Source organism: Columba livia, chromosome 1 (genome assembly GCF_036013475.1).
Source record: "Columba livia isolate bColLiv1 breed racing homer chromosome 1, bColLiv1.pat.W.v2, whole genome shotgun sequence".
In the NCBI taxonomy this organism is placed as follows: domain Eukaryota; kingdom Metazoa; phylum Chordata; class Aves; order Columbiformes; family Columbidae; genus Columba; species Columba livia.
The window spans coordinates 33,979,329-33,994,951 of record NC_088602.1 but is presented as its reverse complement, the minus strand read 5'-3'; the positions used below and the strand labels follow the sequence as shown (position 1 = coordinate 33,994,951).

General features: G+C 38.5%; 1 protein-coding gene across 6 annotated transcripts in view; it reads left to right on the top strand.

Moving 5' to 3' along the window:
• The window catches only part of DGKH (diacylglycerol kinase eta), a 172,492-nt gene that overhangs the window by 120,613 nt on the left and 36,256 nt on the right, over nt 1-15,623 (top strand). For all 6 annotated transcript variants that reach the window (XM_065054598.1, XM_065054606.1, XM_065054613.1 and 3 more), the window contains 11 exons: nt 236-344; nt 647-786; nt 2,874-2,958; nt 4,487-4,572; nt 6,020-6,119; nt 7,388-7,664; nt 8,130-8,258; nt 12,587-12,721; nt 14,321-14,438; nt 15,179-15,289; nt 15,442-15,538. In XM_065054598.1, coding sequence (XP_064910670.1) covers nt 236-344; nt 647-786; nt 2,874-2,958; nt 4,487-4,572; nt 6,020-6,119; nt 7,388-7,664; nt 8,130-8,258; nt 12,587-12,721; nt 14,321-14,438; nt 15,179-15,289; nt 15,442-15,538 — 1,387 coding nt within the window. The remainder of the gene's footprint in view (nt 1-235; nt 345-646; nt 787-2,873; nt 2,959-4,486; nt 4,573-6,019; nt 6,120-7,387; nt 7,665-8,129; nt 8,259-12,586; nt 12,722-14,320; nt 14,439-15,178; nt 15,290-15,441; nt 15,539-15,623) is intronic.

Below are 15,623 nucleotides of genomic sequence, written 5' to 3'. Positions count from 1 at the left end.
AGTAAAACTTGGCATGTTATTTGTCAGAAATGTCAGTATAAGTGAGATATACAGCGATTGATGGGCTGCAGATAGGTTTTTTAAGTAATTGGTTGTATCCACATGCCCCAGAACAACGAAACAACCACCATAAAGGTGCCATGCACCATATTTTCATGTAACGGTTGCTAATGAATTTAACTGCTCTCTCGCTAGTGGATGTAACTGGCTCTAACAGGCTGTGTTTTCTCTGCAGTTTGCGGTTATTTCAGAAGTTTGACAACTTCAGGATTCTCGTGTGTGGTGGAGATGGGAGCGTGGGTTGGGTCTTGTCAGAAATTGATAAGCTCAGCTTGCACAAACAGGCAAGTGTGTATACTTAACTTTCCTTGACTATACTGACTAAACTTTTGTATGCTTACTTTTCCTTGACTTGGTTCTTTGTCATGTATCTGTCTATGGGCCAAACTCAACAGTTACTGTTCAATGAAAATTTTCACTGGTGTAAACAGGGCAAGTTGTATTGGGATTGTAGAGTTTTATTTAAAAGCTTCAAACACCCGCTGTATAATTAGCATTTGTTGCTCGAACTAACAAGCATTTGTAATAGTTTGTGCTTTTTATTTCTACTTTTCAATAGTAGATTTGTGCCTGTGTTGTGTTTCAGTGTCAGTTAGGAGTGTTACCCCTTGGTACTGGAAATGACCTTGCTCGTGTCCTTGGTTGGGGAGGATCCTGTGATGATGATACACAACTTCCTCAGATTTTGGAGAAACTAGAACGAGCCAGCACAAAAATGTTAGACAGGTAAACCTAAATGTGCATATACGTGATGTACAATGAGATTAAATTTGTGTTTGTCTGGGTTTCTGATGGGCTAAACCCATCCTAGAGACTTAACATTCAGTTTTGGTTTTTAGAGTGCAGATGATAGTTGTGAGGGTGGCCAAGACAGTAATGGGGACATGTCTTCAATGGCATTTTTACCTGAAGAGTCAGAGGGGAGAATGGTTGGTGAAACTGGGAAGTGTGTTCTCCACAGATTGCAGAATCACAGAATGGTTGGGGTTGGAAGGGACCTCTGGAGATCATCCAGTCCAACCCACCTGCTAAAGCAGGTTCACCAGAGCAGATCACACAGGAATGTGTCCAAGTGGGTTTTGAATGTCTTCAGAGAAGGAGACTCCACAACCTCTCTGGACAGCCTGTTCCAGTGCTCTGGCACCTTCAAAGTAAAGAAATTTCTCCTCATATTCAGATGGAACCTCCTGTGCTTCACTCTGTACCTGTTGCCCCTCATCCTATTGTTGGGCACCACTGAAAAGAGTCTGGTCCCATCCTCTTGACACCCAGCCTTGAGATATTTATAAACACTGATGAGATCCCCTCTCAGTCTTCTCTTCTCCAGGCTGAACAGACCCAGCTCTCTCAGTCTCTCCTCATCAGAAAGATGCTCCAGGCCCCTGGCCATCTTTGTAGCCCTCTGCTGGACTCCCTCCAGTAATTCTTTGTCCTTCTTAAACTGGGGAGCCCAGAACTGGACACAGTGCTGCAGATGTGGCCTCACCAGGGCAGAGTAGGCGGGGAGGAGAACTGCTCTCGGCCTGCTGGTCGCACTCTTCTTAATGCACCTCAGGATACTATTGACCTTCTTGGCCACAAGGGCACATTGTTGACTCACGGTCAACCTGTTGTTGACCAGAACTCCCAAGTCCTTCTCTGCAAAGCTGCTTTCCAGCAGGTCCACCCCTAACCTGTACTGGTGCCTGGGGTTATTCCTCCCCAGGTTGAACAAAAGGAGACAGTTTATTGCATAACTGATGAAGTTGCAGAGCTGCCTCTTAAAAGAAGTTGTAAGCATTAAGAACTTGTATAGATTCAAAACCATTTAGGGCAGTTTTACAGACTCCATGTGCACTAATAAATACCAAGCAAGGGAGCAATCTCAATTTTGAAAAAGTCAGAGGAGTGGTGGTTGTGTCATTCCAATGAAGGTGTAACACTCTGGTTTTGAGAGGGGTATTTCATACTCTGTTCCTTTTTCTCAAGTGTTTTTTTATTCTTGTTCTAGGTACAAACACTTGAATGTGATCAGAGAGGATTTTATTTTAGGGTTTTTATAAAATACAGAAACAAGTCCTGTTTTATTTTGAGCTTTTCTACAGATATAGAGAAATGCTTGTTACTGATCCTTAGAAATAATTGTTGGCCTGGGTATTTTGAAAGATTCATAGATTAAATCAGGTTTGTCTTTTTATTTACTGAAAAGACCTCAGTGTCATTTTTTTTGCTGTAATTTCTGTAACTTGCTCCCAAGGCCACCTGCAGCTACTACTTGTTCTTTTCAGCAGGATTTGAAGGATGTTGCTGTTAGTGGTTTAATACTGTCTATGCTGTCAAGTACTGTCCTTTACCAGAGGAAAAAAAAAAATATATATATATATATTTGTGTATGTCAATGAAGATACTTCATCATTTGCTTGGTTCTCATGCCTCCCTCCCCTAGTTGAGATGAAAAGCTAATGTCACCTTGGAGCTTTTTCCATAGGAATACATATATTTTCCTTTGACTTCTGCAATTAGTTTGCACAAATTCTTTTATACTGTCAGTGTTTTGCTAGAAAATCTTTGTTGCCTGTACTGAATGCCCCACAATTTGCTCACAAAGAAGGCTCATCATCAAATCACTAACAAAAAACCAATAAAACCAATTGTTATCTTTAGGCTCAATTATTTCAGCCATGTTCAGTTAGCTACAATTAAAAATTCAGATGCTTTATTTTGTTTTATTTTTTTTAAACAGTTGTGTGACATTGAATTTTCTTTTTGTTGCTATGTTGGAGAAAAGATAAAACTAATAATTTGGAAACTTAAAGCTGTTATTTTTCTTTTAGGTGGAGTATAATGTCATATGAACTGAAATTACCAGCAAAGCCTTCTATTCTTCCAGTGACTGCAGACGAGTCAGAGGAATGCCAGGTGAACCTTTACTTCTGTTTTGTTGCTTTATATACTGAACTGTGAGCTTCTGGGATTATGATATTTATAATTGAAGCACTCACATGAAAAATAGAAACAGATGTTTTGTGATCTGCTAACTGAACTGAGTTAATATCTGTTCATGGTGTGTATCTCAAATAATCAGGGTTTCCAGTTCTGTACTATTTGCCAAAAATGAATGAAGGTAAGGAGTCTTCAGCAGAGTGGTCAGAAAAACTTCTTGCTGAAATATATATTTTTATATAAATATCTCTTATATATTAGTTTCTATATTATATGAAATATACAGGATGTTTCAAAAAGATGGAACCAATTTGAATTGACACACTGCCTGAGATTGGGTCCATCTTTTGAAACAGCCTATATATTATCTTATGTATAAGGACATAATATCATATTTTATTCTTATATAACAAAATCTTGTATTTTATATAATTATTTTAATAAGAATATAATTATTATATCTAATGATAGAGTATTGTGTTATTATATGATACTATTACTTATAGTGTAATTATATAATTATATGAAAATATGCTTTAATAGCTGTAAAAGCAAAATGTTTGCTATCTTGAGTTTGGAGTAAGCACTGAAAAAACCTACTATTTTGGAGAGGGTTGTATTCTGAAAGAGAGAGAAAAAAAAAAAGAGAGAGAAGCAAGCTTTTTGCCATTTATAAAAGTTAGATCAGGTGATACCAACCAATATTCTCGTTTTTTCAGAGAGCTGAAAAGCATAAGTGACGTTAAAGAAAAATTTAGTCTGTTTTTCAGACTAGATTTGTGCTTGTACTATCCGATGAGGCAGAAGTAGATGCTTTAATCGAATTAACTGGCATGGAAAGTCTGACTGAAGATAAGAAAATAATATATTCCTTTAGAAAGTTAATGTAAATCAACTTTAGCTCAAAAATACTTGAGAAGCAATAATTAATCAGCAAGTTCTTGAATAATTTAATGATTCAGGCTATTTTAATTTGGAAAGAGGTTATAACCTTTGACAGCTTGCTGGATATGGAGAAGCAAAGGGGCTGGTGCTCCACTGGCTGAGATTTTAATGGGGTTGCATTGTACACAGCTCAGTTTCCAATGTCAGACCAAGGCTACATGTTCTCTAATATTGCAAAACTGTTAAAAAGTTTCATGGAAACCGTGCTTGTTTTAGAAATAAAATATATTATATTATAATAATTTTGGTTGCGATAAATCTAAAAAGAAGGTAGAATTTTTTTGCCTCATGGACTACTTTTAGCCTAGAAATAACTTACTGTTTTCTCTACAGAAGGAAAAGAACTGTGTATCAAGTCCTTAGATGCAGTGGCACTTTGAATATTAAAAATCTGCTACATAAAATACAGCATGCAGGTAGAATCTGCATTGCCAGCCGCTTGTCCTTGTATTAGGTCTGAAATGAAAATCCTGCTATTTTTGGAGGCATTTTAACTTACTACTTGGTGTTGAACTGCTGAAATGCATGGAAATTGAAGTTATTTTTTCTCTGTTTTCAGATATCTGCTTATGAGGACTCAGTTGCTGCTCATCTTGCAAAAATTCTCAATTCTGATCAGCACTCAGTTGTCATATCATCTGCCAAGTGAGTTGATGGGTCTTATGTACCATGTGTGACATAAATCCCCTGTGTAACATCATAACCATAATAACCTTCTGTGTAAGCCTGATTTTCTTATGGCTGGCCCAGCTGGCCTGGCTTAATCTATCTTGATGTATATGTTTTAGAGAGGATGTTTTTTCTGCAGAATTTTTATGTGGTGCCATTGTAATGGACATGTTAACTGTAAACACACCAACATTATTTTAAAATCACGTAATAATATAAAGTTGGTTGAAATCACTCCAAGTCAGTATGCAGCTTAAATATGAAATTTATTGTTACTAATGCAAATGTGGTATCTACTTAATGTTAACTGCTTTCTGTTTCATTTTATGCATATCCATATAGTTAAGAGGACAAACAACTTTACCAATGTGAAGCAGAACTTCAGCTAGGTAGCTTTGTCATAGCTCTGTCTATATCAATTCAATAAATAGTGGCCTCAGAAAACAGGTTTATATTCCCCAAAACTGAAACACTTAAAAATCAGATATAATTATTTGGCAAATCTTGGACATCATCTGAAATAAGAAGTATTCTGTGTGTATCTTCTCTGTGAAGAAACTTCTGTGTTTTGTGATATGCAAAAGACCAGTGACAGTATCTTCAAAAATACATCTGAATATCACGTCTCTTTTTTCTTTTCTGCTAAAACCAAGTTAAGAATATTTCATTTTTAAGCATACATTGATTGCACATGTTGAAAATTAAACTGCAGGATATTACCATAACTCCAAATTCAACATTATGTCTGTGTCTTGTTAAATCTATTTCGTTTCTGTCAAATAACTTCCAACCAAATGAACAGTACTAAGCAATTATCCACACCTTGTTAGTGAGTTTACTGTCTGTCTACAGCGCAGGCAATAAGACCCAAGTCTTTCTCTGATTTACACAATGAAAATTCATTGCAGCCTCTGTAGTCAGCTCTGGTTTGAAAGCGAGGGCAGCGCGATGGCACGTGTGTGGCCAGATGCTTTCATCTAAGATGTGCTCCATTAAAGTCAGTAGATTTGCACCATGGTTTCTAGACCTCATCTTCCCACAAGAGCTTTTAAAACTCTGTTTGAAGTTAACAAAGTGAAGGCAAGTTTGCTAACAACTCTGGTCTGGAAGGTGTACAAGCAAGGGAATGAATAAAATTAGTTGTGTTTATTTCATTTCTTAGAAATAGGAGACTTAGATACAATGTGTGCAAAGGCTGGAGTAAGAAGGGGGAAAGGGTTTTTGTTTCAAAGCTTATTGCCTGAATTTGGCAAGCTATAGAAAGGAGTATCACCTGCTTTGCAAGTCTGATCAGAGTTCAGTTTCCAACAAGAACAGTGTATTGCAATATGCACATAAACCAATTGCCATAAGAATTTAGTATTCAAAACATATATCTACTTAATTTAATTTGATTTCTCCACTCTCCTGTTTTTATTTGAAGAATATTATGTGAAACTGTAAAAGACTTCGTTGCCAAAATAGGGAAGACTTATGAAAAACCTATGGAAAATGCAGAGGAAGCTGATACCATGGCCATTAAAGTAAGACAGTGACTATTTTCTGGTTTACAGTTGTGTTTTTGTGTTATAGCTTATAGGTGTGTAATTTTTAAACCTCTCCAGGATACCCAGTTTGGTTTCCATTTCAACCAGTGACTTCAAAAATCTTCTCTTCATAGTGCACAGAACAGTCATTTCCAAACTATCTTTAAACTATAAGATCTCTATAAACTCTGTTTACATTTTCTTTTTCCTTCAGAAAGGATAAAGTACATGGTAATGTACATAGAGATAAATTTTGCATTAGGAGTTACACTTTTCTCTGAAAGGGATTAAATGAGCTACAGGAAAACAATGGGATAACGAAGACAGAATATGTTGGGAGAATAAAGGGAAGAGAGATTACAGTGTTGAAAATAATGGTTTAAGCTGTAAATTGTAGAGGTCATATTGCAAAAGCACTGAAAAGCCCCAGAAGGATCTGGTATGAAGCACAAAATTTACGTGAGCTGAAAAGAAAAGAAGAAAAAACTTCATGAACAATCCCAGAGTCAGGAAATGTACTTGCTAAATGGCAGTTCCCGGTTCACATTTTTATTCAGTGCACATTTTAGAAAATGAATTTTCTTTTTTACTGTTCCAGGGCCAAACAGTGTTGTTTTCCTTTCCCTTAAGGACAGAAGATCACCTCTCTTCCAGTGTACCTAGAGAGCAACTGCTCAGTCAGGGGTAGAGGTATTTGACAGTGGTTGGTTCTGGCTTGAGCCTCTTTGCTCTGTGACAGCTCACTTGCTTAAATGTCCAGCTGTGTTGCAAAAAGCAAGCCCAAAACCACTATGTGTTTTCAGTCGAACAGCTAGGCCGTAGGTTATCTCTGCAAATTGGGGTACTGAGCACCCATAATTTCTTACAATGCATGGTAGGGGCAAATTTGTCGTGGTTCTTTCTGTGCTGCTGGCCATTGGTAGAGGAGTAAGATCTAATCTGTACCCTGTTTACATGGCAGGCTGAGATTAGCACAGTGTGTTATTTTTGTGTGAGGGTAGAGGTATTTTTGTTATGATTGCTCTCATCTCATCGGGTGTCACAAGATCTATCTGCAAAAAACAATGCAGGCCTACTCATGATATTCCAAAATGTTGAACCTGGGTTTGGATCTTACATAAACAATTAGACACAGACAATTTTAAATCCTACCGCATGGAGAAATTAGATCCCTCCCTATAATCTGATACTTAATTTCATTAAATGTTCACAGGGTCAGTGGGTTTTTTTTGTGTGTGTTTATGTTCTTTTTCACTTTGTCTTAGTGCACCGAGTTAAATGAGAAGCTAGACCTACTGCTCCAGGCTCTTCACACAGAAGCCCAGGCTGCTCCCATTCTCCCAGGCATCACTCCCCCCATTGTAGAAGAAGAAGCAGAGGAGTTTTCAAGTGAAGAATCCCTGTCTGAAAGTAAAGAGCAATTAGTGGAGTGTGTGTCAAAGTCTTCCACCCAGAAACTCTTCAAACCGAGGGAGCAGTTAATGCTCCGGGCAAACAGCTTGAAGAAGGCGGTGAGGCAGATCATTGAACAAGCAGAAAAAGGTGCACATCAGCAACATTTTGATCTTTACTGATAGAATAACGGTGCAGGTTTTTTTCTTCACTGGCATAAATTTTCGTTATTTAAGCTTGATTTCTACATTTTTACATAGATAAAATAATGTGCTTTTTACAAGCTGCAAGGAAAAGACAAGCAGCATATTTGGGTGTTGATGATTGTCTGCATATATGCATATATATGTATGCACATGTGTGCATATGTGTGTTTTTTTTGTAACTATTATCCTCCACAAAACTAAAGTTTCTGGTAGCAAATTGTTATCAATGGGCAAAAGATCGCTAGACTCTCTTTCACTGAATTGGCAATAGAAATCTTTTGCTAATATTTTTAAACTTAAAGCTACAGGGGAAAGAAAAAAAAAAAGCTAATTTACCTTTTATGCAGAATTTGTTTTAATATCTTGAAATGTTCTGGTTTGGTTTTGTTTGGTTATTTTTAATAAGCAGTTGTGGATGAGCAGAATGCTCATAGTGAAGAACAAGTGAACCAGTCCCCACTAGAATATAGCAAAGAATTGGATGAATCCAAAGAAGAGGAAAAAGAGGAAGATACAAAGGAACTTGAGTCCCCTTCAAGTGAGTAAATTAGGAGTAAAATAATCTTAAATTATGCTGTCTCCTTATAGTTGTGTTATGGAGCATAGTTCGCTCCATAATTAAAAATACTAGCATGTTGTTTCACTGGAAATTAGTAATAAATTTTAAGAGTTTTAGATAAATAGAAGTTGAAGGAAAAATGCAGGAGATGAGATGAACCGTCTTTTAGAATGGATTTACAAAGCTGAGAAGGTATTTGTTGCGGGGAGAAGTTCTTGCGTTTAATCCAGTGGTTACATTCAGCTTCCTACCTGAACCTGAGCAAGGACCAGAGCCTGTGTAACGGTGGCAATAGTATGTCTCAGTCGTAGGTGTTTTAAGGTACATTACAGGAATTTCTTTCAGTCATTTCAAATTGTATGAAATAGGCATATTTATTCATTGTGTTGACAATGAAACTCTGATGTCTCAGCTGGGAACTTACCTTAAGACAATTAGTGGAACAAAGAGAATGAAATTTAAGTCTTTTATATTAAGTGGAATGGTGTAAAGCAGGAAAGAATGTAAGAGAAACTGGAGCATGGAAGTCTCCTGAGACGTGGCAGTACTAAGGTCACCTCCTCTATTTGTCTAATCCAGAGCAGAAATTTGAACCAGAGTCTTCAGTATCCTAGAGCTTCTTCCCTTGAAAAATGTCTTGCATTGTTTTCCCAAATACAGGTCACTAGTCCAGCTGGTTCCTTGCAGCTATCAGCTGCCTTGTAGCAAGCCACTATACCAAGGTGCTCTTGCTTTCCAAGTTGAAGAGCCCTCTACCTGCTCTGTCCTTGGTCGGATTGACTTTTATCAGCTGCTGCTGTTTGAGTGCTTCTGCTTTCCTGTGGGACCCTTGTTCTGTCCTCACTGTTGGGCTCCGCAGGTAGCCCTCCACAAAAAAAGCAATAGCATTTGTGTGTGGGTAGCCCATGCTGGGTTTTAAAATGCGACATAAAGAACCCAGTTGTATTATTTGTATCAACGATCAGTTGTATGATTTGTATCAATGATTGTACAAAGCAGTTAGAATATAGAGTGATTTTAGTTTAGACCAGCTTATAGGTAGGTAGCTTTTTTTTTGTCTATTCAGTGTTCAGTCACTATGCATAAAATGATATTTAGAGTGTAGTCATCTCCTGAAATAGCACGGTACTAATTCCCACATTCAAATGATAGGGTGAAATCTCTCCTTTTTGTGTCCTTTATGAAATCTGCCAGTGAGTGGCTGCAGTAGAAGAAGGAAGGATGATTTGTCTAAATAGGACCCTCACTTACATCCTCCCTTGCTTGGTTTTGTCATCAAGCCAATCCAGCCAGAGGGCTGTGTTTGGGTATTTCCCGTCACTAACATCAACGCTGCCTTTTGTGCTGAGTGATAGTTCACGTGTCAGGGTTATTCAAGGGTCTGAAGCTGCATAGTAACATTAGGAAAGCTGTTTCTTACTATAGGTGGAAGTTCCAGTCTTCGCCATGTTACCCAACTGGACAGTGATGCACTGCAGGTGAGGTCTTGAGATAAACTGCAGGTCACGGAGAAATAGTGGTAGCCGGTGGACAGCAAAAGCCATATTCTAGATATTTAGCAAGGAACTTCCTGTGGCAGAAGCAGCTGTCGGCAAATTTGTTTGGGATTTGCATCTCCTTCTGTTACCCTAACCCACACCAAGGTCTTCCAGAGATTATGTCCTCCTGAGGCTCTGCTCTGAAGCTCATGCCTGTGTCGGTAACTCCTATCCTAGAAATATGTCTTTAGTTTCTTGGGTCTTCTGTTAATTCAGAATCTCACATTTCCTTTTCTCCAGGAATGGATTTCAGATTTTTATCAATGATTGTCTCTTCTTTGGCCCCTCTCCTTTTACCTTTGTTATAGGAATTGATGCATATTGCTCATTTTCAGTAGTAGCTCGTAAAAGATGCCAGTCCTACAGATGACCCAATCCTATTGCCATAAATATATAATAAAAATATACACATATGTATTCTCATATTTATAAATATATAAAACTCCCTTATTTCTTGGTAATACAATTTCTGCATTTATTTGGGAGCTGTATGATTCTTCATACATCTGATATGTGTGAAATAAAGTGCATATTAAAGCTGTCAGTGGATAGGTGTTTAGGGAAAAAGCATGAAACATGAATTCAATTATCTGCAATGAAACACCAGTTTTACTCGTTAGGGCTCTGTTGTTTTTATCAGAGCATGAACAGCAAAAGTTTATCTTTATTGCAGTTATCCCCGTGAGTCTCATCTGTCAAATAAAGAGCAGCTGTTCTGTTGATTTTCCTATTTAATGTAACTGCCTTCTTCCCAAGTACAGAGAGAACAGACTGTGTGAATAGCATTGTGAACTTTTCAGTAGTATTATGAAAAATGGATGTTAATTTTGTACTGAATATTATATTTTACCCTCCAAGGACCTTCCTGGTCATTTGGTGAAGATAATATTTTTCTATATGTTAATTACTTTCCTCTAAATATTTAATAACTCTTGCTAGATATCACTTGTGGTTTTTATTCCTTCTCATATTTTAACACTATTACAGTGTTTTATTGTGCACAGATACAAGTCATTGTGTTGTATGGTTGTCATAATTTTGTGACAACTGCTAAGACTGTTATACAGCTGTTAAATCTTTAATATAAAACAGTCCAGAAAATTTCACCCACTTAGTCCTGTCTTGCATCTAATAGTTTGTGTTTGCCTTAAGCAAGTCATCCAGAAGGGTGTGTAATCTTATTCCTGGGATACAAAAGGGTAAAGAATTTGCCATTTTGTTGACTGTTCCTTGCTAGGTTATCATCATTAAAAAAAAAAAAAAAAAAGTAAATGCCCAAATCCTGGCCTGAATTGATTTGAACACTATTTCTAAACCCTGGTTCTTGTTATTACCTTTGTCTCTAGATTTTCCCACTCCACATTTTCTTTCCATTAATGGCTTCGCACAGTATAGCCATGTTACTCTCAGGCTGAGTTATCATGATTGGGATGAACTGATCTGTCACCTCCTGCTACAAAAAAAGGGATATTTTTTCTGCCCCACCACATTCGTGGTGGTGTTTTTCTTCTGTTTTCTTGGTGCTAGTCCTAATCATTCTATTTTTGCTGAATTAGTTTTCGGGTTTTGAGAGGAACACATCAGATCACTTTGAAATAATTTCCGTTTTTCTTTTGAGCTTCTTCAGGTGGTCAAAGTTGAAATTGTCCTAAGCTGAAGTAGTTTAAACGTGTGAGCAGAGGTAGCCAAGAAACGTCTGTCTCTGGTCATCTGGTGTGCAAAAGCTTTCTACATACACATGGAAATACTATAGCAAAGCATTTGCTAATACACAAACTTTCTTCCCTGGGGCACCCATTTCTGGCTACGTCTGACAGGGCTGAATTTCACAAAGATTAACTTCCCCAGGCTAAAGCAAGGACTGGCTCATTCTCTCAGTCTGCGTGAAACAAGGTCTGCCAGGAAAGTAAATTGCAGCACCTGAGGTCAGCCCTCTGCAAAGCCCGTCCTTCTTCGTCACCTCCATACGCAGCCCCAGGGATAGCAGTTACATCAGCTACCACACCTTGCTATCTGTCATGAGGTTTTATTGATCCATCTTCTGGAGAATTTTAGCAAATAAGTTATTTCAGTTATTTTGGGAATTGCTGGGTTTCCTCTGGGAAACTGATGTCCCCCAGAATCTCTCTGAACTGCAGAAGGCAAGTATGTCCAAACATGGCTTCTTCCCTTCCCTTGCAGTTTTCAATGTGGATGTAGATAAAGATGCCAAAGTTTTGTCAGATGTTTTCAGAAACCTGCTGCAGGCAGGGGGGCCATTCTAGCTGCTTGAAGCAATTAGTGTGGCTGTTGATCAGGTATTTCCATTGTCTGTGGGTTAGAGTAGCTATCTATGTTAAAATTGTTGTAAATAATAATCTACTGTATAATATATATATTTATAAGTAAATATAGATTGAATTTAAGTTTAAATTCGTATTACTTCATTAACATGCTTTTCGGAAGTTTACTACAGCATTGATTACTATTGCATTTGAAGGTGGATATAAGGTAGTTTTTCCTAGTAGCTTGAACCATAAGTTTGAAACTCCTCATACTGAATGCCATGCACACTTATTCATTTTAATTTGTGCTTGTCATTTCACCTGTTTCTGAATTTTCTTCCCTGTATTTAGAAGAGAAACTATGGCGTGAGGGGAAGGGACATTTGTCATGGAATGGTAACAGATTAAATTAATGTTTTTGAAATATTGTCAGGGCTATAAAAGCTATGTATTTCATAATGTCACATTAGGTCTAATTAGTGCTATTACTTTTACTTCTGCACAGCGAAAACTGCACCACGATCTCCAGATCGACGTACAAGCCGAGGTATCCATTCTCAAACAGGCTCTTTCTCTGCTCCAGCTTTGGCTGCAAGCAAAGAAAACCTCCCAGTACTTAACACTAGGATTATCTGTCCAGGTAATTATGATGTTGAAATCTACTGTTCCTCACACAACTTTAATTTTGCCTCTTTTTCCCCTGCTTGCTGTCAAGTAGCAATTTTGACTTCATGCCAGGAGCGCTGAATTTCTTTGAACTGACATACACATCTACACATCTTTGTGTTGTAGGAAATGCAGAAGAATGTAGAAGATTCCTGATCATGTGGCACAACACCAAGTGTAGCAGATTGTAGCATCCTCCTCTATTCTGGAGGATGAAAAATGAAATTCAGGATCTTAGATTCATGGAATCACAGAGTGGTTTGAGTTGGAAGGGACATGTGAAAATCATCTAGTCTAACATCCCAGACTTGGGCAGGGACACCTACCACTATCAGGTTGCTCACAGCTACGTCCAACCTGACCTTGTACACTTCCTGTGATGGGGCATGCACAACTTCCCGCTCAATATTTTGAAAGGCTGCAGTAAGGTCTCCCTGGCACCTTCTCCAGGCTGAACAACCCCGACTCTCTCAGTCTGTCCTCACAGCAGAGCTGTTCCAGCCCTCTGACCATTTTCATGTCCCTCCTCTGGCCCCTCTCCAACAGGTCCATGTCTTTCCTGTACTGAGGCTCCAGAGCTGGACACAGGACTCCAGGTGGGGTCTCACCAGAGCAGAGCAGAGGGGCAGAAACACCTCCCTCGACCTGCTGGTCACACTCCTTTTGATGCAGCCCAGGATACAGCTGGCATTCTGGGCTGCGTGCACATGCTGCCAGCTCGTGTCCAAGTTTTCACCCACTGGTGCCCCCGTTCTATCATTGATCCTAATCGGTGGAGGCTATGGAGGGGCTGAGGGACAGAGCCATGTAAGGTTCAAACATCTGAATAAGAAGAGTCTGTAGACACATCTTAGTAAATGGAGAACTGAAACTACAGAAAGCTGCTGTGCAGTAAAAACAGTTGAAAAAAATCAGCTTTTATCAAAATGCAATTAGTACTAGGAGGCACCAGTAAACCACTGTTTTAATTAACTTCATTAGTTTAGCTAAAACATAATCGAACTGAGCTTATATTTTTCTTTAGGTCAATTTAAGTGAAAGCTTTTAGAAAGTGCTTTCTTTGTTTACATGTGTTCCACAGCGTTTTGTAGAGTGGTTTTGCTATTAGTCAAGGTAGGCATGGCAGGGCTGTGACCTTTCCACAAATTAAGTTAAACTATGACTCTTCCAGTTGTAAAAATGGTGAGGGTATTCCTTAGAAAGGACCAAAGGAAAATCACGGACAGTTTGGATAGGAAGATTAAACTAAATAAAAAGTTCCAGTAATCTTTTTGGATGTTACATCACCCATTTGGTTACTATGCCAGCCAGTGAGTGTTGGCCTGAAATCCTGAATTTTCCTTCTTTTTTTTTTTTTTTTTTAAATTTCTCAGTGGTGGTATTAAGCACCTTTCTGCTCAAGAGAGTCAGAGACCTGGAAAGATAAATGATATACAGAAAAACTGAGATAGAATCATAATCATTCCCTGTACAGATTTAATATTGTGTCTCTCAGTATGTGGCTTATATTACGACAATATGTTTCTCTGTTTATCAAATACAAATTTGTTTGTTTGTTTTTCTTTTAAATCAGGCTTGAGGGCTGGTCTCGCTGCTTCTATTGCAGGAAGTTCAATTATTAGCAAAATGTTGCTAGCAAACATTGATCCATTTGGTGCTACACCATTTATTGACCCGGATCCGGATTCACTGTAAGAAACTATTTTTTTCCCCAAATCTACTGTTTTGCTTTAGTTTGCTTTTTTTAATCTTTTTTTTTTCCATTATGAGTTTCTGTTTTGCTGTCGTTTGGCAGTAGACCTCAGGTTCTGAAAACAGGCTGGATTGTGCCATTTAAGTTATGAGTAGTGCAGAATTCACAGAATCACAGAATCACAGAATGTCAGGAATTGGAAGGGACCTTGAAAGATCATCCAGTCCAATCCCCCTGCTGGAGCAGGAACACCCAGATGAGGTTACACAGGAAGGCGTCCAGGTGGGTTTTGAATGTCTCCGGAGTAGGAGACTCCACAACCTCCCTGGGCAGCCTGTTCCAGTGCTCTGCCACCCTCACTGAGAAGAAGTTTCTTCTCAAATTTAGGAGACATTTGCTCACTTGCCCGTTGCCCAGTGGCTCTGAGAGGAGGAGGACAGCAGTCCTTCAGAGCTGGCTTTTCCTGCCCAAACCGCTGGTCTGAACGCAACCTCAGCCGCCAGCAAGATGTTGAAGCAGTTCTGGGCACTTCATAGTGGAGGAAGGAGAGTGTCCCCGTAAAGATTAAAGCAGTTTCTTCAACTGCTGTTGGGTTTCCTCAGAGAGACTCAGAGGAAACATCTCTTGACATCTCTTGGTTGAGGTATCTGTTCTGACACCAGCCGCAATCTTGGTCGAAGCTCTGTGTGTCCATGTGCTGTCCAGCTGTACACCTAATTATCTCTTTTCTTCTAACAGGGAGGGGTATTCAGAAAAATGTGTCATGAACAACTACTTTGGAATTGGGTTAGATGCAAAAATTTCACTAGAATTTAATAACAAACGAGAAGAGCACCCTGAAAAGTGCAGGTAATATAATTGTCAGCAACAAAGCCAAGACTTTTTGATTATTTTATTTTCCTTGCCTCTATTTGGATTTCTTAACTTTTTCTCATCCTACCAATGCAAGGCATAATAATGTCTGAATTTCAACATGTGAATCTTGTTTTGCTTGTTTTCAGAAGTCGGACAAAAAACATGATGTGGTATGGAGTTCTTGGCACAAAAGAGCTACTGCAGAGGACTTACAAGAACTTAGAACAAAAAGTTCAACTTGAGGTAAATTTCATTTATGGGCAGAATTAGTTTCTTGCTTCTACAATGTGTAGTGAAGAATTTGGGCTTCCTCCTGAAACCTTTCAGA